This window comes from Lactuca virosa, chromosome 5, assembly GCF_052849685.1.
Source record: "Lactuca virosa cultivar CGN04683 chromosome 5, Lactuca_virosa_CGN04683_v6, whole genome shotgun sequence".
NCBI lineage: Eukaryota > Viridiplantae > Streptophyta > Magnoliopsida > Asterales > Asteraceae > Lactuca > Lactuca virosa.
In genome coordinates, this window is record NC_136430.1 from 381,810,149 (window position 1) to 381,833,524 (window position 23,376).

At 35.9% G+C, this 23,376-nt stretch overlaps 2 protein-coding genes across 2 annotated transcripts; one reads left to right on the forward strand and one right to left on the reverse strand.

Annotated features, from left to right (window-relative positions):
* Positions 1 to 9,096: 9,096 nt before the first annotated feature.
* On the reverse strand, positions 9,097 to 9,822 carry LOC145113715 (uncharacterized). The gene is made up of 2 exons (XM_079049772.1): positions 9,512 to 9,822; positions 9,097 to 9,352 (listed from the first exon to the last, which is right to left on the reverse strand). The coding sequence occupies exons 1-2, from the start codon at positions 9,820 to 9,822 to the stop codon at positions 9,097 to 9,099; spliced, it is 567 nt and encodes a 188-aa protein (XP_078905898.1).
* Positions 9,823 to 15,657: 5,835 nt separating this feature from the next.
* LOC145113716 (protein FAR1-RELATED SEQUENCE 5-like) lies at positions 15,658 to 19,788 on the forward strand. Its single transcript, XM_079049774.1, has 4 exons — positions 15,658 to 16,013; positions 16,088 to 16,346; positions 18,623 to 19,261; positions 19,591 to 19,788. Exons 1-4 carry the CDS (start codon positions 15,658 to 15,660, stop codon positions 19,786 to 19,788), a joined length of 1,452 nt encoding a protein of 483 aa, XP_078905900.1.
* Positions 19,789 to 23,376: the final 3,588 nt, after the last annotated feature.

A 23,376-nucleotide genomic window follows, 5' to 3' on the forward strand; every position in this document is an offset into this window, starting at 1 on the left:
CATTTTAAGGAAAATATTGGATTTTTCTAAAACAAATACTACTTTTACAAACGAAAGGCTTTTAATAATACCAAACAAAAGCTTATGAACTCACCAACCTTTGTGTTGACACTTTTTCAAACAACTTGTATTCTCAGGAAATCATTAAACAGGTAACCAAGTGCTTTTGAGGATGGGACGCTAAGGCGTCTACTATTTCATATTTTGTCAACATATTGTAATTGATTCGTAAACATGTAATTCATAATATGATGTAACTTTTTCAATTATATATATGTTGGTTGTGTTTGCTTGAATTACTATTACAATTGTTGTTATGATACTATACATGAAGTCCTCCACCCCCGGACATTTCCGCCATCCTTGGTTTGGGGGTGTGACAGCTTCCGATCACGAATGCCCTGCCACGTCCTATGCCTCCTTGACTCCTTAACTTTAGACATTCTCTCTTGATATGTCCAAACTCTCCGCACTCATAACACTTTCTTCCTTCATCATGGCCTGCTCCAGTATTTGCTCCCTGATTCACTATTGCAGGTGTTGTGCTCCTGCAGTGACTAGCAGTATGCCCCTTCTTCTTGCACTTCGTGCAAACAAAACAGTCACCTGGATGATGACGGTTGCACTGACTGCACCATGAAGATTTTGGTTGAGTGGTTACTGCCGTCGTGGCTGCATATTTGTTTGCCACTTCTTGTCTTTTCTCAGATGATTGTCTGGGATTCTTCCCATTAAACTTTCGCTTGTTTGTTCCAGATTTGGGAGACTCAACCTTTGAGACCACTACTGTTCCTTAGATCTCTGTGAGGGTTAGCTGATTAGCTATTCTCTTAGTGTTGTCATAGGTTGTAGGCTTTGATGCGATCACCATGCCTTTGATTTGCGATGCTAAACCCCAGATATATCGCTCAATTTTCTTATATTCAGGGGTTACAAGTGCTGGACACATTACTGCAAGATCATTAAATCTAGCGGTATAAGCTTTTATCTCTGAACCCTTCATGGTTAGGGTCCACAATTCTTGTTTCAGCTTATGTATTTCCTCCCTAAGACAATACTCCTCTATTAGCATCATTTTTAGCTCTTCCCATTTCATGGAATTTGCAGTATCAATTCCCATTGTATTCACATGGCTGTTCCACCATGTAAGTGCTGCATCAGCGAAAGTACATGCTGCAAAACATACTTTACAATCTTCTGGACAGAAGCTTATTTGAAAGACAGACTCTGTCTTTTCTATCCACCTAGTCAAATTAACAACCCCTTCATTTCCATGAAAGCTCTTTGGCCTGCAATTCATAAAGTCTTTGTAGGTACACGTTCTAGCGGTCCCTACATTGCCTTTATTTCTAACTCCACCTCTTGTGACATTAGATAGAGTCGCAGCAATTCTTTGAGCTATGATTTCTTCAAGTTCTGGTGTACTTATTGGGGGGTTTGGTTCTGATGGTTGTTGTTGGGGTGCTGATCGTTGGTTAGGGTTTAGCCGAGCACTACTCCTTCTAGGCATTTTGTTTTAGTTCCTATTATAAATAATAAGAATTTTATGAGTTTTGTTAGTCATTTAATACACGAGTACTAAATACTTCAATTATTCTTCAAAGTGTAAAACATAATGGATAACACAATGATTACGATAATATATGCTTCATATTATTACCAGCGGTTACATCAGTTTATTTAGGTTTATAAGAGAAAAGTTTCTATAAACATTGCAAAATTTGCAAGGTTTTCTACATCCTTGCTATAAACTTTACTCTTCTTGCCTTAACTAGTCTGATTTCTCTATTTACACAACCACTAGTTTTAGCTTATGTACCAGTAACCTAGGTGATGACCTAGCACGTCAGTGACATTAACCACTTGCTCCTCCAGTGCTTGAGTTCTCTGCTCAAGACTTCCTATGCGCTCCTCGTTTCTCGAGGTTTGATTGTAAAGCTCTAACTCTGCAATCCTTTCATCGTGAGTAATCATGTCGTTATAAGCGAAATTTATACGATGATGGACATCCATCACCGATTCCTGATCTCGCGTCCTTTGTCCTTCTAGCCTTCGTACTCTTTCGGAGAGATGAGTAGCCCTTCCTTCGACAATTTCCATCTTATCTTCAATTTTCACACTTTTCTCAAACAATTGAGATAAAGTGTTAACTTCGGAAGAATGTGGGGGATGTGGTCGAGATGATTGACCAGTCTCATACATCTTAGCAGCTCTTTCTTCTGCCACCCACCTATCAACGGTTTGTGCGATCCGTGCAGGTTCATCTTGAACTCTATGACTTCTTGAAGATGTTGCCTTCTGATTCTTCTTAATCTTTTGCCATATCGGTATCGATTTACGAGCCGTGCATTTCATCTTCGCTCCTCCTGGAACTTGACGGTAAAGAGTGTTCATTGGTGGTAAAGATGATGCCACCGATTCTGTCTCCTCCAATGGTTCGATCTCTTCCATAGGTTCACTCTCTTCCCATTCATTGGAAGGTAAAGGTGCTCCATCGTCAGAAGGTATTGGATGAAAGGTGGTTGGATTTATAGGGTAGTAAGGATCGCCCACCATCATGGGGAATGAAACTTCCTCTTCTTCATCCGTATCCTCGATGATTATCCATTCTCGTGAATGTGCCATGTCGAATTCCTATACATTTTGGATCACCAAGAGTTTAGTCTATCAAGTATTACTCCCAAATTAAATAGTTCATATGATCTGATCATAATAAAATGTGGTTGCGCACCTACACCTAATTGTGATAGGATCTACGCACATATAAACTTTAGTTGGAATATTTGATCTAAATCCTTGAGATCAAAAACATTCCGGGTATTAAGGTGTATTCTCATCGAGGGTCTGAGTCTTTATATATGACTCTATATTCTTATTTATTGTATTCACGCTTTAACTATTATTTGTTACTTTAGGTCTATCTGATAAGGCTCCGGCCAGTCAGGACAGTCGAAACGGCAGGATCATTTTAGCATATAGCCGTTCTGGAATCCAGCAACCCAAATCGACATGTCTATCCTTGTCACCGCTCCCGTAAGTAGTCCTTCAGTAGAATAATAAATAATACTTTTTAATGTAGGCTAAGGGATATACCTAAACCTAATAGAGTAAGCCCTAAACTATAGACCTGTTTTCCTAAGAAAGTACTAGTTCACAATAGTTAATAGCTCTGATACCAATCTGTCACACCCCCAGCCATCGGCGGAAACACCGGGTGGTGTAACGTCATTCTTCGTATCACAGTTATATAACATACATTGAACAGTACTAAAGAAAATACATACCTTTATTGATAATTGAAAGTTACATAACTGTTTTTCTAGAACCTATTACATAATATCCGACTATGACATACTTCTTAATGAACAGAAAGGTAATAGTAAAACTTCTCCTGTTCAAATACATACCAGCTTTTCAAGTTCCTGAAAACACATGCATTTTAAAATACGTCAACATAAAGTTGGTGAGTCCACAGGTTTTGACTCCATATAAAAATAATACATTTTCCACGTTCAAAAGTATAGTTTTGAAAGTATCATTTTGACCCTCCAACATTTAGTATGTATATTAGGTATAATAGTTTACTTATCAATTAAGTATTATACCTAAACATTCCTTAAACCTAAGGTATAAGTAGGGGGAAACTTATACTTAACATTAATACTTGTATACGACAAAGTATAATATTTCTAACATCTTGCTACCATGAGCCTGTAATCGCTGCTATGACATAATACCTCTGATAAAACCCACTCATGATTTTCATGAGGACAACCCACTCATGATTTCCATGAGGACAACACCGTACGCTTCATTGACGTCGGAACAATAACAAGTAAAAGGATAGTTTGTCACTCGCTTATGGTTGACTGTAGCTAACAATCACAAGTGGGGTGGTCAACCAGTATACTAATTATACACGACTTCCTCGCTCACACGGGATTAACGGTTACAGTTCAGAGAATTTCCGCTAAGATCCCCAATCTTAATTGATGAATACAATTACTCATGTAGACTTCGACGGCTTCCTATAGCTCTAACAACAAAACCATTTTCATGTCTAAAACCCTAAGTTACTAGACTATGCTTTTAAACATTACTCCTAACTTCATAACATTTAGGCAGTATAACAGCTATAACTTGAAGTAAAACCAGGTTTTATCTTGACATAAAACCAATAACAACAACAACATATAACATACCAAGTTTTATCTTGTCATAAAACTAACAATAACAACATAATTTATAAATTAACATATAGAACTTCCGAATATAACTTTGGAACTATATCGCACACAACATATATATAGAATCCTAAGTATAGCTCAAGATCTACATTAGTACAAGAACATGCTAACAAGTTGATAATAGTTGTATATATTCAAAATATTATATTTAGAACAACTATATCCCGGTTATTATAACTATCTACGTTGATACTGATATACTATCATATAGACATAATAATAACATATATACAATATTTACCATGCGTTTTCCCATGAAATATTAAAAAGTGGGGCCGTGAAACTCACCCTAGTAGCGTGATTTTATGTAATCTAAGCAGAAAGAGTCAGCGGTACGAGGTCGTCGGGGCTCGTGATGCAAGAGGGCTTCAGCAAATGAGAGAAAGGAAAGAAGTTCAGGTGTAGGAATAGCTGAAGTCGAACCTGTTATTTATAGGAAGATTTTTGGCCTCTCACGTCGTGAGCCATGGCTGGTCACCCCGTAGACTTGCCATTTGCGTCCCTAGCTTCGGAAGGTGGCCATGTGACTCCTCACGTCGTGAGATATCCTTGCTCACGTCGTGAGCTTAGAACTTATCCCTTCGTAGCCTCGTCACGCACCTTCTAGGTCCGAAATGTGGCAAAATGACTCCTCACGTCGTGAGTTTGTATGCTCACGTCGTGAGCTCAGTCGGATTAGGGTTTCTGACAGCTGTATCTTTGGAAGGTGGTAACTTTCACATATGAACTCCGTTTTTGACGTTCTTTATATGCACGCGTAGGTATTTACGAGTGCTACAACTCTATTTTAGAATCCAATAGCTAATTCTAAAATTATTTTAAATTCCTCTTATTATAGAGATTTATAGTGTTCGGTTTATCATAACTTCTTCATGCGAAGTCAGATTTAGACATTCTCTATATTTTTGGAATCGTATGGACGTATACTTTGAGTTGTATCATAAAGAAAGTTCATATTTGTATTAGAATTTATCATGAACAACATAGTTCGTTATCACATTACTAGTTTAACAAAATCACATTACATGATTAGCATAATCACATGTGATTGTCTATTGACCTATTTTGCCTGGTGTTACATTCTCCCCCCGTTAGAATAATTTCGTCCCGAAATTTATCTTATGGATGGGGTTTCGTCAAACAGTTGGGGGTATTTTTATTTCATCTGATCTTCATGTTCCCAAGTAAATTCAGGTCCTCGTAAATAGTTCCATCGAACTTTCACTATGGGAATACGACTTTGCTTTAATCGTTTGACTTCTCGATCCATGATCTCGACAGGTTCTTCTACAAAGTTGAGTTTCGTCTTAACTTGTATCTCGTCGAGAGGTATAACAAGGGTGTCATCGGATAGACATCTTTTGAGATTTGATACGTGAAAAACATCGTGCATATTACTTAGTTCTTGAGGCAACTTGAGTTGGTATGCGACAGAACCAATTCTTGCTAGAATTTCAAAAGGTCCTATATACCGTGGGTTTAGTTTGCCTTGTTTCCCGAATCGAATTACGCCTTTCCAAGGACCTGCTATTTATAGGAAGATTTTTGGCCTCTCACGTCATGAGCCATATAGTCTCACGTCGTGAGCCATGGTTGGTCACCCCGTAGACTTGCCATTTGCGTCCCTAGGTTCGGAAGGTGGCCGTGTGACTCCTCATGTCGTGAGATATCCTTGCTCACGTCGTGAGCTTAGAACTTATCCCTTCGTAGCCTCATCACGCACCTTCTACGTCCGAAATGTGGCAAAATGACTCCTCACGTCGTGAGTTTGTATGCTCACGTCGTGAGCTCAGTCGGATTAGGGTTTCTGACAGCTGTATCTTCAGAAGGTCGTAACTTTCACATACGAACTCCGTTTTTGACGTTCTTTATATGCACGCGTAGGTATTTACGTGTGCTACAACTCTCTTTTAGACTCCAATAGCTAATTCTAAGTTTATTTTAAATTCCTTTTATTATAGAGATTTATAGTGTTCGGTTTATCATAACTTCTTCATGCGAAGTCAGATTCAGACATTCTCTATATTTTTGGAATCGTATGGACGTATACTTTAAGTTGTATCATAAAGAAAGTTCATATTTGTATTATAATTTATCATGAACTACATAGTACGTTATCACACTACTAGTTTAACAAAATCACATTACATGATTAGCATAATCACATGTGATTGTCTATTGACCTATTTTGAGTGGTGTTACAGAATTGACTATGGAAACATAGTCAACTCGCTAACATGTGCATATAATCAGATGATTTTGATTTGATATGAGAAACTTGGAAAGATCCATCTTAGAAAATGTTAGGTGTACAAATTTAAGCAACAAGGAATTCCATCGTGTTGGGAGTTTACTATGGTGACATAACCAACAAGCCAACTGGTGCATATAATCAGATTATTCTGATATGAGCTTTTTGGAAAGATCGATTATGGAACTACATTGCATGTTAAAGACTTTTGGAATTAACATGGAAAAACATAGAGACTCCAAACTTCAAAGAACTAAGTATATTGATAAGATTAACGAAATAAGGAATTTCACAAGTTGGAATTGGCTATGGTCGGATGATTCTGACTTAGTATGGACAACTTGTAAAGATCCATCGTGGAGTTACATAGCATGTTGAGAACCTTATGGGACCAACATGGATAAGCATAGAATTCAAAGTTTTAATTGCTCCTATGGTTAGATGTCATGAAATAAGTGTCAAGAAAAAGAAAGCCAATTGTCCATAGGCAAAAGGATGTTCTTAGTTGGTGTATCCAACTGCAACATCAAATGCAAAGAATAATAGGTAGTCCCATTCTGAGACATATTTTGATATGCTAAAATAATTACTAAGAAAAGGACTAAGAAAAGGACTAAGAAAAGAACAAATGCCCAAAGTAATCTAATGTAGACTAAAACCTAAAGAAGAATTGATTAATCAACAATAATGAGGAACCACCATAGTTTTCTAAAGGATCAAGAGTCAACTTGTTCTTCCAAGTGGTTAGTCTATAATTAGAATAACGAATCCATAACATCATTGGTATATTACTTCAAATCCTTAAGTGTTTCACTAAAGGATGAGTACTGACACTTTGCAAGAATGTGCAGTGACCAAAAGGAAGTAATGGAATATATCATAGAGAAGGTATTATGATCAAGGACATCAATTCGAGTTCCTTTTCTGCCTGTAGGATCATAAGATGACTCGTTCTCTGAAATGTTAATTTTATGGTCTTATGATTCAAATTGTTTATACAATGTTTGAGGAGATAGTTCTAGCTTATTTAAATAAAGAATGTTCCATATGTTTTCTATTTAAAAGTAAGTTATGAAATTTTTAAGGCTAGTATAGTAACAATAGTTTAATGGAGACTCATTGGTTGGATTAAATGTAGTTACGGAATCATCTTCTTGAATAAGAGTCGCATTACCAAATATCCAGTTGGATCGGATTTTGGAATTCATTTCACCTTAAGTTTTATGATGAATGCAAATCTTATTTGTCAAGAATGATAACACTGACACCATCAAATGGAAAAGTATTAGCTAGAATTAGTTTACACTAATTCGTCGTTTAGATTAACCACAATGCATGTTGATCTATATATATCCAAAATGTTTAGATCACCATTTTTGAATGAGAAGTGCATCATCAAATATTCAGTTGGATAGAATTTTGAATGTCATTAGACCACAAGTCTTTTGACTGATACATATCTCATAGTATCAAGATAAATGATGAACAAATGACTTTGTGATGTTATAAGTTGTTGGAATTAGTTCACGCTAATTATCCCTTTAGATTGGTCACAAAATGAAGTTCATTGTCAATTGGGCAAAAGGATAAGAAACTCAGATCCAAGAGGATAGTGAGAATCTTGATCAAAAGGTTAATGATCATCTAATGGAATTGTGAAGGAGTTTCACAACTCGTCTTAAACCAAAGTATTTCCATGTGCAATCTAATTGGATAAAGAATCAAAATCATTATTTGATTTGTAATTAATGGGTCGTATTGTGCTTACAAACAATTCATGGATTGTACCATAAATAAGTGTTACAAGAGTCCTTGGTCTTGTACAAATTAAGAAAGTTTTACGTTGTAAAAGTTGGGCTATTTCGAGGACACCCCAACTACGTTTCTTGGAAACCATAGGAGAACAAAGTATTTGTTGCTCGAAGGATAGTCTTTCGAAAGAAAGAGATGATATCCAAAAGAACTTGTGGGTGCCACATTGATCTTGATAAGACACAAATACCAATTAACGAAGAGCCTAAAGGAAAAACACTAGCACTTAATTAGACGTTAAAACATGTTAAGTATGATGGAATCCCTATACGTCTTCCACATAGATATGATATAAGATGTCAAGGACCTTGTTGAATCCATGTCACATGGGAAATGATTCACTAATAGATTACGATCAGAGTTTATCAACTATCAGAAGCTATGGAAGGCCCAATAAGCCACAATTGGAGGAAGATATAAGGAATGAGATTCGGTCCATGTATGTTTGATATTTGAATTGATCCAACACTTGGTGTTAAAACCATATAGTGTTTGTAGATCTTCAAATGATGACAAACATAGATAGGAACACACATATATTCAAACCAAGATGGGTTGTGAAAGATATGTAGGTTTGAGAAGTCGGCTTCACCTTGCCATCTTTAATGTCGGCTTCACCTTGCCATCTTTAATGTCTTGCAGATACTTTGGCCAACTTCGTTTCCAATGCCCTTTGTCATTGCAGTAAAAGCAAGTGGATTCTTTGGGATCAGAGATAGGAGGAGCATCAGAACTGGATTTACCTTTGGGTTCATTACTTGAAGACTCGGCTTGAGACTTTCCTTTTCAGTTTTGCTTTGGAGGACCTTTCCTCTTGTTCCCCTTCCCTTGACCAATGGACAGAAGGGGAGCACTAGAAGGAGTGGAGGCAATACTTTTTCCCTTCATCCCTGCTTTAGTTGTTCGCAGGAGGTTGTGCAATTGAGCCAAGGCTGCCTCATTTTTGTTCAGATGATAGGTCAAGATGAACTGATCATAACAACTTGGTAAGGAGTTCAAGACAATTTCAATAGCCAACTCCTCATCAAAATGCACATTAACACTAACAAGGTGATCCAAATACCGTTGCATCCTTTGTACGTGGCTGCTAGAAGACTATCCCTCTTTCATTTTGCTTGTTCTGAGGAACTTTACCACCTCGTACTTTTCTTGACGAGCTCGCTTCTGGTACTTTTCCATAAGGTCCTTGTTCATCTCGTACGGCCAGTAATCCTTATAAAATCTTTGCAACTCAGGATTCATGGTGGCTACCATGATGCAAGGAACTTTTGTTGCATCATTGTAATGCTTCTTGTAGGCGGCTAGTTCTTCAGGAGTGGCCTTCTCTTCGTCAATCTCATTTAGTTCTTTCTCAAGGACATACTCATTGTCCTCGAAACAAAGGGCCATCTTAATGTTGTACATCCAGTCGTTGTAGTTGGTACCATTTAATTTCACCTTCGAGCAGATGTTCAATAACGAAAAGTTTTGGGAGGAAGAAGAGGAACCAGAAGCATCATTTGAAGTAGACATCTGTAAAAAGAAGGTAGTTTTAGTGAGATAGGAATAATCCTTAATATAACAACCCAAAATATATTAAGGCTAGGATCCAACTAAAAAATTCACAACCTAGAAAAGGGATGTCGTAATCTAATTGTAATTTTATAAAGGTATGTAAATGATGATTTACCAATTCCACCAACAGAAATGAAATTTTAAAAGGAAATTAAGTTTTAATGAAATTCCTAGATCTTTTGAGATTCATTGAAACTATTCAATGACATGTTTAATCTCAAATTATGTTCTTCCATTTGTGACTGAGATACCGAGGATCACAAACAAGATGTGAATAACCATGCAAATTAGCTTGGCACTCTCGATGTCATTTATCATCTCATTTTAATGTGTCAGTTAACCACACACACTCCATTAATAACTGATAATTTTCGAGATGCCCATTGTTACTCTTTATAGTCACTATTAGTGTGTCGGTTAACCACACACGCTCCACTAACTACTATAAAGTATAATGTGCAATTTCATGGGTTAGCATACAAATTCACATTTTTCCTAAAGTAACTAAGATTGAGATTTTTCAAAAGGGTTAGTTACTTTTAATAGCATTATACTTTTAATGAGAATTATATGTCCTATCAAACCCGTCCGGCTAACGACCCTCCACTAATCAAGGAAGCGGTGGGTAAGAGTGGACATCCATTCACTACCATTTTATAGGCAGTTTCCTTATATCCCCCTTATAGACTAGCTTCGTGAATGAGGCGTACTAGCGGTTCGACTGACTTAGTCTTATGCATATAGTAATTATTAAACTTTTAATTTTACATATAGTATAAGGTGTATTTTAAAACCTTTTCAAAATAAAAGGTTTATAATTAAATTTTTGAAAATTAAATAATTAATTTAAATTTAAAAATAAACCAAATGATTTAATAATTATCTATTAATTAACATTTAATTAATTATATTAAATCAAATAAGGATTTCCCAATAAAATTAATCAATTAATTTGATCCTAATCCTTATACCCCTAAATTTTTCAAAAATAGGTATAGGATTTATCCAATTATAATTATCCAACAAATTAGCTTTTTTTAAAATTTCGAAACTGATGTGGTTATGGTCTCTATTTAAACTAGAGATTATTAAGTAGAGAACTTAATATTTGATGGAGATTAGTCATTTCATTTAGGATACTACTGTGTTCCACCTTAATTTCGAATTTCGTGGGGAGGAGGGTTAGGGTTTCAAAACCTAAACCCTAATTTCGAAACTTAGGGGGCAAGAAACCCTAATCCAATTTCGAAATTTGTTGCCTTATAGGGTTTGATTGCCATAAACCCTAATTTGAGAAAATTCAACAATTATAGCAAATTCAATTGAAAACAAACCTAACGCTCTGATACCACTGATGGGTTTTAGGCATAACAAAACAAACTTAAAACTCTTAAGTATGCATGCAACCTAAAACAAGATCTATGTTTTCACTATTGAACCTATAACTATGAACATCAAAATAAGAACCCTATGAACCCTAGGTAATTTTCGAAATCACTAAAGAAAAGGTGTAGGGTTACATACCTTTTAGTTGTTATTGTAAACAACTAGAATTCCTCTTGTTGATCTTTTGGAACCAAGCACCACAAGCGTCGTGCCTCTGATGGTTCACACCCAAGCTAGCAAGAGGAAAACTATAGAGAGGAGAAGAGAGCCAAGATTTCGTCCAATGCTTGTAGAATGAAAGGGATAGACGAAATCAAGAGCTAGGGAGACCTTTATATAATTGAGCAATCTTGGGCCAAAGCTAGGTTTTAAGGGATAAGCCCTAGATTCCTTTACTTGGTGACCAAGCAGCCCAATCCCTTATCCAAAGGGTCGTGGACGAAAATTCTAGGTCTTCCCTAGAAGTTTTCGTCCACCTCATCTAATGAGGTTCTAGAGCCTTCCTTCTCAACTTTCAATAAATAACCAAACAGTCCATGTACTTTTAATTAATCCAATTAATCCCAAAATTAATTCCAATTAATTTCTGATTAATTATTAATTAAATAATATGATTTCTAATTAATATATTATTTTCATAATACATTAGTAAACCATTTATTTAATTTGTTATTCACATAATAAATTAATCTTTCTCTCTAAAAGTCATCTTGTCCAATTACTAGTTTTGAGGGCAACCAAAAAAGATTGTGCTACTATCAATTTAAGTATATATCAATTTTAGTTATGGGCTTAGACACTTAATCCAACAACTATAAATAACAATGTCATTTTGGGTTACAAGCAAGAACAAAATAAACCAGCACTGAAAAGATATTTATTTTGGGAACTTGTTTTGTTAATTGATTAATAGATTAATTAATTAATTAGAAAACATGGAGAATATGGAATATTTTATAATGGTTTTGTTTCTTGGATAGTTACCAAAAGAGTAGATAATTACTAATAGATTTGGTAATTATCTTTAGGGTTTCAAACGACCTCCCTATAAATAAAGGGGTCAAATCCCAGTTTTGGATGGATGAAAACTTAGCCTTCTTACTCTAAAAGCCGAAACCCTGAGAAAACCTTAGAAAACTAGAAGGCTCGATGGCACGTCGTGACACCTCTTTTGTCACGACATGACGATGATCAGAATCATCGATTTGAGCTTGTATCGTGTTAGGTCGTGGTGGTTTGTTCAGATCTGTTAGAGTTTTGCGTCTTGGGTACGATTATAAAAGATGAACTCTCATTTGGGTTCTCTAGTCCAAGCAACTGGTTTTGTCTTAATAAGAAATCTATAATAAATCTAAGGTATGTTTTCTATATATTGAGTTCTAATAAGTTGCATAGATTTGTTGAGTTTAGATCCATATGTTTCGAGTTTTAGATCAAATTGTTTGTTGTTTTCGTTGCCATTTTGGTTGTTCTAATGAGGCTCGAAACCCATCATGAACAACATCTGATAGAGGAGTGGACATCATGAATAGAAGTTGGTGGAGAGAGTGGAGCATGCACAAAACATGGTGGAGGGGGATGCGTAAAAAAAATATTAAGGTTAGAAGATATTTTCTAAAACCAAAAGATGTTTTTTTATCTACTATAAAAACAAGTCAAAGAGACTTTTTTGTATTTTGCCTTCTAAAAAACAAATGCTCTTTAGATGTAATGTCTACCCATCCAGAGACATAAAAAGTTGACATGACAATCTGAGTCTATGTGTCGTGTATACGGGCCAGACACGAATTAAATGACACAAATTTGTCAAAAACAAACATGAAACAGATTGTAAAACGTGTTTGGGTATCAAACATGAACACAACATGTAATTAATCTTTGTGACACGTGGGATGACACAAATATACATGTTTTAATCGTGTTATACAAATAAACATGAATTTACACTAATAGAATGTTTATAATGTTATTTACTAAATTGTTCCTAATATTTTAGTAAATGTAAACTTTATCCCCTAAATAATTAATAACTAAAACAACAAGATCAAGAAAATTTAGGGGTTGAATTTGTATTTTTTTTTTCATTTACATAGGACCGGTTATACGTCTGTGTCTATACGTGTTTAAACATATACATCTGTGTTTGACACTTGTAAGACACGAAATATGAGATTTAGAATGTGTATCGACACAAATAGACACAAAGCATGAATTTCTAAAACTCTTACACGGAAAGCTCGTGTAATGTTCGTTTCGTGTCAATTGTTTCGTGTATCATATTGTCGAGTCTAACGAAAAATCAAAACAAATTTTTCTTAAAAACAAACACTATCTTTTTTTGGGAACCGGCGAGATTTTATAAAATGCAAAAGCTTGCGCCAAACAAAACAGCAAAAAAAAAAAAAAAAAAAAAAAAAAAAAAAAAAAACGCAAGACTCGCCATTCGCCGTTAACATACGTTTGTCATAATGGACTAACCAGCCCATAACTCCTTTTATGTGAATTGGTATTCCCTAAAAGGATATTTATTTGTTCGTTCATATTGCAAAAGGCTCAGCCCACTAAAAACCCATTATATGAGTAAACCAACTATGCATAAAATAAAACCAGACTTTGGGTTATCCTTTTTTGCTCCCAAAACATGATATATATATATATATATATATATATATATATATATATATATATATATATATATATATATATATATATATATATATATATATATATATATATATAGACTTTGGGTTATCCTTTTTTGCTCCCAAAACATGATATATATATATATATATATATATATATATATATATATATATATATATATATATATATATATATATATATATATATATATATATATATATATATAGGGAAAAGTTCAATAGAGAACCAATATGGATCAAAGAACCAAGGAACCCATCTTAACCATCTATTTTTTTTAATCTTGGCCATTAATCCTTAATTAACCAAAAAAAACACGGAGGGGCATTTTGGTAAGTTCAGCGTCTAATCTAATGTTGTTGTTTGTCTCCGTTAGCGTCTTCTGTCACTGTCCTTCATCGATCGATCCAAAATCTCGGCTGTTCTTCGAAATCAACATTTTTCATCCAATTTACTAATAGTTTCTTCAGATTTCAGCTAATCATCAGGTATTTTTAATATCTATTCATCTTTCGTTTATGATTATTAGGTCAATTCCGATGCATTGTTTATCAACTTATTTTTATTGTTATTGTAATCGTCTATTGTCAAATTCTGTTGATTTTACCGTTTAATCTTCAAATTGTTATGTTTTTATTGTTAATTTGCTATTTTTATGTCGTATGTTGAATTTGCGTTTGATGTTACTGTTTTTCATTCGACCGTTTTTGTAATCATTCGTCTGTAATGCATATTCGACATTTAGATAATCAATTATATCTTGTGTATCTTCTGACATTTAAGTTTTTTCCAAACTTTTAGTGATTTTGAGAATCTTATCTTATCTTGTGCATATATTTTAAAGTTTTGTGATTATCTTGTTTATTTGTTTCCTTTTTTGTGTAATTATCAATTCTAAATTTCTAATCTGTATATAAACTCCAGGTTACCGACGATTCATTATGAGTTCTTTGAATTCTTGTTCAGATTTGCATTCAACTATTAATGAACAATCACGTAAGTTTTTTTTTCTTAATATAAATTTCACATTTTCTATATAATGTAATAAAATATATGTTTTTTTTGTTTTGCAGTTCATGATCAGTCATCTTCAAATATGAATATTGATCATTCAAATAACAGTAATTTTTGTTCAGATTTGCATTCAATTATTAATGAACAATCACGTAAGTTTTTTTTCTTAATATAAATTTCACATTTTATATATAATGTAATGAAATAGATGTTTTGTTTGGTTTTGCAGTTCATGATCAATCATCTTCAAGTATGAATATTGATCATTCAAATAGCAGTAATTCTCATTATAGTTTTGATTTTGAACTCTACAATACTGAAAGTTTTAAGCTTATTCCTTATGATAAGTTGATACATAAGAAGCCTTTCAAAGGATTGCTGTTTGATTCATTGGACATTGGTCTTGACTTTTACAAGACTTATGGTCAAGAATGTGGTTTTGATGTGAATATGTCAAGTCAAAAAAGATACAATGATGGCACAATTCGTATTAGATATTCGACATGTAGTAGATCTGGTTTCACGGAGTCATTCAAGAATGAAAATGTTAATGTGAAATTTTCAGATGTTAAGAGAAGGAGAACTTCTTCTAAGAAGAACGGATGCCCTACTGTTTCAAAGTTCAAAAATCTCTGATGTTCTTTAATGTTCTACATTTATGTGTTTGTTGAAGATCATAACCATGAACTTGTTGCTCAAGATCAGTTGCACTTATTAAGGATTAATAGGACAATGGATTTTCTTGATGAATCCTTTATACATAAGGTTGGTACTTGTAACATTGGTGCTTCAAAAGCTTATAACTTGGTGAGTAGTATGAAGGGTGGCTTTGATTCTAGGGGAGGGACTGCAGCTGACTTTAAAAAATTTCATAGAGATTTGAATTGTAAAATTGGTGTCAAAGATTCCCAAATGGTTGTGGATATATTGACAAACAGAAAATTGTGTTTCTCTAATTTTTCATTTGAGGTTCAAAAAGATGTTGATGATCATCTTACTGGACTTTTTTGGGCTGATGATACTTCGAAAGCCAACTATAAGGAATTTGGAGATGTACTATCTTTTGATGCTACTTATCAAACAAATAAGTAATTCCTAATCCTTATTTGTTCTTTTTATGGTATTTGTTCTTTTTAATAATACCTATCAAAAAAAAATTCAGGTATTCTATGGTATTTGTTCTTTTTACTGGAGTTGACTACCACAAGCGTTGTGTTACTTTTGCTGCTGTTTTACTAGCTCGTGAGACAGCAGATGCATATGTGTGGTTGCTTGAAGTGTTTCGTAAAGCATTTGTCAAGCCTCCCATGATGATTGTAACAGATCAGGATTCATCAATGAAGAAAGCTGTTAATTTTGTTTTTCCTGAATCGAAGCATAGACTATGCATGTGGCACATCACTCAAAAACTTGAGGAAAAGGTATATTTTTTGTTTCTTGATTCCTATATATGTTTATAACCATATAGATCATAAAGCATATAGTGAATTCACAATGTAAATTTTCATATGATGAAAGGAACTGTAACGCCCCGATTCCAAGTATGGATTTAAATAAAGGTTAACTGGTTTAATGTCCTACTCGACGAGTTGGTTGCCCTACTCGTCGAGTAGCAGCGGGGTTGGAACGCGTGTTTAGTGACCTACTCGACGAGTCCACTAAGGGACTCGACGAGTAGGAGTTGGCAGATGAAACCCTAAATCTCGGGGTTTTGCACCCTATTTAAGGAATGATAAGCCTCCTATGGCCTCTTTGCAGTCTTTGAGAGCCCCTTAAAACCTTAATACGTGTGTGTGTGCCCATTGTGTGTTTGAAGCTTGAAGAGAGGATCCTTGGAGGGAGAAGGCTTAGAGGAGAAGGAGATTGGAGCAAGTAGAGTGTGGGAATCAACTCTTATCTCAGTTATCATCTTCTGGAGGTAACCAAATCGCCTTTTCTTTGTGAATCTCTTCTATTGGTTGAGTTTTAGGGCTTTGGTGAGATATTAAGTTGGAAAGATGAGCTATGGGCTAGATCTGAGGTTGTAACTTTAGATCTGGACCCTCCTTGGATTCTATAAGCATAAAGTTTCAGTTTTGGTCGTGATTAAGGTCCCTCTTGAGCATGAAGTTCCATTAAGAACTTAAAATAGGCATTTAGAGCCTTTATAGCCATGCATGCACGTAAAGTTTGCAACTTTACGTGATAAGCATGCCCTAGAAGCTTGGATCTGTGATTTGGAGCCGCTGCATGGCTCAAAACAAGTCTGTATGGAAAAAGGACTGAATGGACTCGGCGAGTCGCAAGGTTGACTCGACGAGTCACATGAAGATGGCCATGAACTCGATGAGTTGGATGAATAACTCGGCGAGTCCGATGAAGATTACCATAAGACTCGGCGAGTTGAAAAACAACTCGGCGAGTCGGATGAGTTTTCCCCAAGTTATGAATGTGTGTGTGTCCGTCGTGTGCAAAAAGGAAAACTCGACGGGTGGCCTTAGAGTTGGTCGAAAATCGGAGAAACTCGATGAGTCACCTCGATGACTCGGCGAGTGGGATAGTGCTTCAAGGAACTCGACGAGTAGCTGAGGGTACTCGGCGAGTAAGGTCAACATGGACTGTTGACCTGGACTGAGGACTTTGACTTTGACCAGGGGTTGACTAGTGAGTTATGGAGTACCTTATAAGGTTAAGGACTTATGAGTATATTGTGCTATGGTATTAGGTGGTGGAGCCTGTGCCAAGTGATTCGAGAGTTGGGTTTTATCTTCCGGGTCGACATTTGCGAGGTGAGTTATCCTCACTATACTAAGGGGTCTAAGGCACCAAGGCCGACCCATTGGATATGTTATCCTAGCAGTGTTAGATGTTGGGTATGAGTTAGTGTTGCATGCTAGTAGTTATGCCAGTTAGGTAGACCTGTAGGACTACCTGTGATGTTATGTGATTATTGCATGCTCAGTGGTTATGATATGTGTTTGTTATATGGGATGGGTTGAGGTTGTACTGCTTCGTGCGGTAGCCAACAAACCCTAGGAGCAATCCAGTTACGGGCTAAGGGAGACTCGTACTGTGGGCTCGGGAGCATTCCAGTTACGGGCTGAGGGAGACTCGTACTGTGGGCTCGGGGGTAATCCAGTCTGTGGAGCTGGGGACCCATTACATATTGTTCAGTTGGTTATGGTTACGGGCTAAGGGAGACTCGTACTGTGGGCTCGGGAGCATTCCAGTTACGGGCTAAGGGAGACTCGTACTGTGGGCTTGTGGGTATTTCAGTCTGTAGGGTTGTGGACCCGTTATGTGCTGTTCTGTTCAGTTTGTTATGATATGTTATTGTTGACATGGTTATATGGACTGTATGTGTATCGGTATTTTGGGGGTAACTCACTAAGCTTTCGGGCTTACAGTTTCAGTTTATTGTTTCAGGTTCTTCAGGGGATCGTGGCAAGGCGAATGCATGATCGTACAGCTCCTCCTGTTATGTTTATGTTTCTGGGAATACTCTGATAGAATGTATTTTGAAAACAAATTTGTAATGTTTTGATGAACTTGACATGTTTTGAAAGTTTAAATTTGTTCGAAATTTTTGGGTGTTACAGGAACAAATCTAAATCATAAATCACACTGTGAATTCATAATGTGAACCAAATGTTATGTTAATATGAATTACGTCAAATATTCAACATATGTAATGATTCTTATGTGTTTCTTTTTTTAGATTCCTATCGATGTTTATAACCATCCGGACTTCCAGAAGACATTTTTTGATATTATATGGAATCTTCAATGTTCTCCACAAGATTTTGAAAGTTCATGGTCAACAATGTTAGATAAGTTTAATCTAAAAGAAAATGACTGGTTAAGGTCTGTTTTTAAAATAAGGGATTTATGGATTCCAGCTTTTATGAGAGATCTTGAACTTTCTGGTTTGATGCGAACTACTTCAAGATCAGAGAGTCTGAATAATGCTTTCTCACATTTTTTGCATCATAAATCAAATTTGGTGAAGTTCATGATGTCGTTTGATAGTGCAATGGAGAAGCAAAGGCATCATCAATCTTTATTAGATTATCAGTCCACAACTACTACCCCCAAGCTAAGGACTCCTTTGGCTATTGAAAAGCATGCATTGGAAATTTATACACATAATATTTTCTTGGACATTCAGAAAAAGTTATATAAATCCGTGTTTTATTGTGTTCAAGAATCTGTAGTTATTGAAGATGAAAGTGAAGTTTATGTTTTGAGAGATAAGAAGAAAAAAAAGTTGATTGATAAAAATGTGAATGAGGATGAAGAATCTGATGACTTTTATCAAAATAGTCTTCCTTCTCATTGTCCTAATACTCGTTACAAGGTATGTCTCTTTGTCCTAATATAGTTTATTAAATATAAAATGTAGTTTCAAAATTCACACTGTGAATGTAGGATGTTTTGCTAATTTATAGTGTGAATTTTTATAGAGTTATAAATTGGTTTGTACTTTTCATTAGATTAGTATGGAATATGTTTTTTTTTTTTGTGAATTTGATTTGAAGTACATATTTATATTATGGTATTATGATTTCTAATGTCCTGTTGATTAATAATGTGAATTGATGTTAATTTGTATAAATTTTTATCGAATGGTATGAGATGGAATTTCTTATTCACATATTAATTTGTTTATTAATGATAATTTTGTAGGTTGTATTTAGTAGAAGGGGTGATAGCATTAGCATCAGTTGTAGCTGCATGTTTTTTGTCCAGGAAGGATTGTTATGTCGTCATATGTTTTTCATATTAAATATGAAAGAGTATGATGAAATTCCATCAAATTTCATTTTGAGGAGATGGGGAAAAGATATCATAGCTGATGGGTTGTTGAGAAAAAAATACTCATGAAGGGTCCAATTAGTGGTTTGGTCTAGGCTTTCTATGTAATAGGTTCTTTTGAGTCAATTTATAGCTTTTGGTAGTTTGTGAGTTATTTATGGCCCGACAATGAGTTTACGGCCGTAAACCTGTTTACGGCCGTAAACCCAAGGCCGGCCCAGGTCCAGTATATATAGAGGTATGCTAGGTCATTTATTAGTTGTTGATGCCACAGAGTTCACGGTTGTTATTACCACAAGTTGTACCAGACGTTATTCTAATAGAAAGCGTGTGCAAGCTTGTTATCATTCTTGTTTCTACTTGTTCTTTATTGTTAACTGATTGTGTTTGCTGTTTGATCACTGGTAAGATCCGTTTTAGGACCTTACAATTGGTATCAGAGCAAAACCAGCGTCAAAAGCACTCTACAATCGATTTGTGACCGTGTTCTTATTTGTTTGCGACTGAAGTTGGTGTTTGCTGAGAAAGGATTTCAAGCTTCATTCAAAAACTGCGTTTTTCTCAAGTTTCTGGGAGATTACGGCCTTAGCTTACGGCCGTAAACTTAGATTACGGCCGCAAACTCCCATCAGTTCTTGAACCGTGAACTTGGTTCTTGGGCCGTGAATAAGGACTGTTCATAAACCGGAAAATTAGATTCTTGGACCGTGAACTTAAACCGGAAACACCTTACGACCGTAAACTCCAGACCGTGAACAGAGTTTACGGCCGCAAACTCTCTTTTGACCGTGAACATAGTTTACGGCCGCAAACTCGCCTTTGACTGTGAACTTGTGTTTGACCGGAAACTTAATTTATTTTTTTTTAATTTTTGTTTGATATTAATTTAATATTAATGGAATCTCAAAGTCAAAATCATTTTCACGAACTTGATATTGTCATGGGAACTACTACGCGTATTCCAAGGTTAATGTCTGCAGATGGTTTTCCTGAGTGGAAGTACATGATTGAAAAATATATTAAAATGAAGGATTTCAAAGTCTGGAGAAGCATTCTTAGAGGACCTGTCAGAATCACTGTTACAGTTGGAGGACAGGTAATTGACAAGGCTGTTGAGAACTACACTGATGAGGAGTTTGAGAAAGTTGAAGAGCAGGAAAGGGCTTTAGCCAATTTAACCATGGCATTATCTCCTGATATTGCTCAAGGTTTTAGAGAATACACTTCAGCTAAGGATTTGTGGGAAGCCCTAATTGAGGTATATGAGGGCAATGAAGATATAAAAACGAGTCGCCAGGACATGTTGAGACAAAAGTTCAATATGTTCAACTACATTCCAGGAGAGACTCTTGAGGCTCAGCTGCAACGGTTCACAACTCTCACCACTGACATGAGCATATCTAGGATTTTTCTGACCAAGTCAGAGATTAACAAGAAACTTCTGAATGCTCTTCCTAGATCATGGGACATGAATGTTGTTGTGATCAAGAAGACCAAGGATTTAAATCGTCTCACTCTTGCTGAAATCATGGCGATCATCAAAGCTTGTGATATTGATGACAAGCAGAGAGAGATAAACCATTTGAACTCGTACTCTACTGCAAATCTTGGAATCTCATCTAACAATGATCTCTCATCAATCATGTCTTCCTCAGGTCAAGCTTTTGCTGCTCAACAACCTCAGATTCAGACTCTTGCTACTGCATCATCCACCCTCATTCAAAAATCAGTCATTTGTCACTCCACAAGCTGTTCCCCATCCAAATGTGCCAGTTGTAGCATCTTCTTCAAACACAAAGGATACTGATGAAAATCTGGCTCTAGCTACTGGGCTGGTTAACTGCTACAATGCTTTTGTAGCTGGAGAGCTTCCACCTCAGCTATCATTTGCTGACCTGGATCAGATTCATCCCGAGGACGTGGAAGATATGGACATCACATGGCAGATTGCTATGGCTGTTTTCAGGGCCAAGCAGTTTGCTAAGAAGACAGGGAAGAGCAACTGGGGCATGAATGCAGACAAGAAGGTGGGTTTCAACAAGGGCATGCTGCGATGTTTCAACTGCCACGAGCCAGGTCATTTTGCTCGTGATTGTCCAAAGCCTGATCGTAGGACGAACAACAGGACGATGGTTGCAGTGGGAAACAACCGTGCAGGTGCTGTGGCTAATGGTGAAACTGCTATGGTCGCTCAGTCTTTTGATTGGGAGGACCAGATTCAGGCTTTGAATATGTCAGGGCCAGAAAATGCTCACCTAGCTCAGATTGATGATGCTTCCTTGAAGAATGATGCAGCTGATCCCGAAGCAGAGATGATGGAGCTGCAGCTTGCTCTAATGGTGTCTACTTCTTCCGAGCCCAAGAAAAGCGAGGTAAATCTACCGTCTTGTTCTCATGCATGTAATGAATATGTTAAACTTCTTCATGATGAAATTCAGTTATTACGTAGAGAAGTAGAGGACCTTAGATATGAGGGCTACCAACTTAGGAAAGGACAAAAGCCTCTTAAGGCCCAGTTAGAAACTAAAATAAAAGATTTTAGAAGAATTCAGGCAGAATACAGTGAGAAATGTGAAATGTATGATTATGTTAAAAGACAAAATGATGAGTTAATTACCGAGCTTGATACATTGAAAAGACAATTTGAAACTGCAAATTTTGATTTTAGAAAATTTGATGGATCAAGCGAGGTAGTTGCCAACATGATTGATCACTGCATGCAGTTCAAACGAAACCAACAAAAGGGCTTAGGATATGATAGTGTACCTCCTCCTTATAATCATACATATCAGTATCAACCCCTATCCAAAGATGAGATTGCCAATGAATCTTTCATGGTTTATGGCAAGCCATCTGGTTTCGTTTCAGGAGGATTTATAAATGTTGAAAGTACTGACGCTTCTACTTCCTCTGCAGATCAACCCTTAGATCAGGCGAAGCATGGAGTTGGAGTTTTTGTTTCTGTTTCTGTTCCTAATTCTGATATTTCTGTTTCTGTTTGTGATTCTGATGTTAAGACTGATAATGTTTTGTGTGATGTTTCTACTTCTGCTACTGTTGAATTTAATTTCTTTGATATGTTTGATGAACTGTTTGGTAATTCTGATGCTTGTGATTCTCATGAAAAACCATCAATTCCACAAGTCACATCATCTGAGACACCCTCACTTATCTCACAACCTATTTCTCATGCATGTTCTTCTGAAAAAGAGTAAGAGTGTCTGTCAAGAAAACAAATCTGAGAAATGTAGTACAAGTTCAAATAATAAACAGATTTGTTTTAATTGTGGCGTTGGTGGTCATATAGCTAGGAATTGTCAAAATAGGATCTTTGTAAACTATATGTCACCAAGAGGAGAGAACGAATCTCGAGGAAGGTCTTTAGTTAGAAAATCCTCAAGAGCTCGTTCTCGAAATGATGATTGGGAAGATGATCGAAGCAGAAAAAGGGCTATTTTTCAAAAGAATAAAAATGTTTTTAATAACAAATCTCCAAATAGTTTGCCAAAACCGAACAAGGCTCCGCCAAGATCGGTTTCGTCAAAAGGCAATTCTGGATCTTCAACCACTTCTGGTAGAACATCCAGAGGCTCATTGCAAACTCATAAGAAACATATTTCAAAACCACCTGAGAATGTTGTAAAACCTAAATATCAT

Bases quoted from the DNA above. Each gene is read 5' to 3' on its own strand.
- LOC145113715 (XM_079049772.1), bottom strand. From the start codon at position 9,822: ATGTCTACTTCAAATGATGCTTCTGGTTCCTCTTCTTCCTCCCAAAAC. The intron at 9,353-9,511 runs GTACGAGATGAA...TCACCTTGTTAG, and splicing joins TTTTATAAGGATTACTGGCC to TGTTAATGTGCATTTTGATG.
- LOC145113716 (XM_079049774.1), top strand. From the start codon at position 15,658: ATGGATTTTCTTGATGAATCCTTTATACATAAGGTTGGTACTTGTAAC. The intron at 16,347-18,622 runs GTATATTTTTTG...TTCTTTTTTTAG, and splicing joins CTCAAAAACTTGAGGAAAAG to ATTCCTATCGATGTTTATAA. The intron at 19,262-19,590 runs GTATGTCTCTTT...ATAATTTTGTAG, and splicing joins GTCCTAATACTCGTTACAAG to GTTGTATTTAGTAGAAGGGG.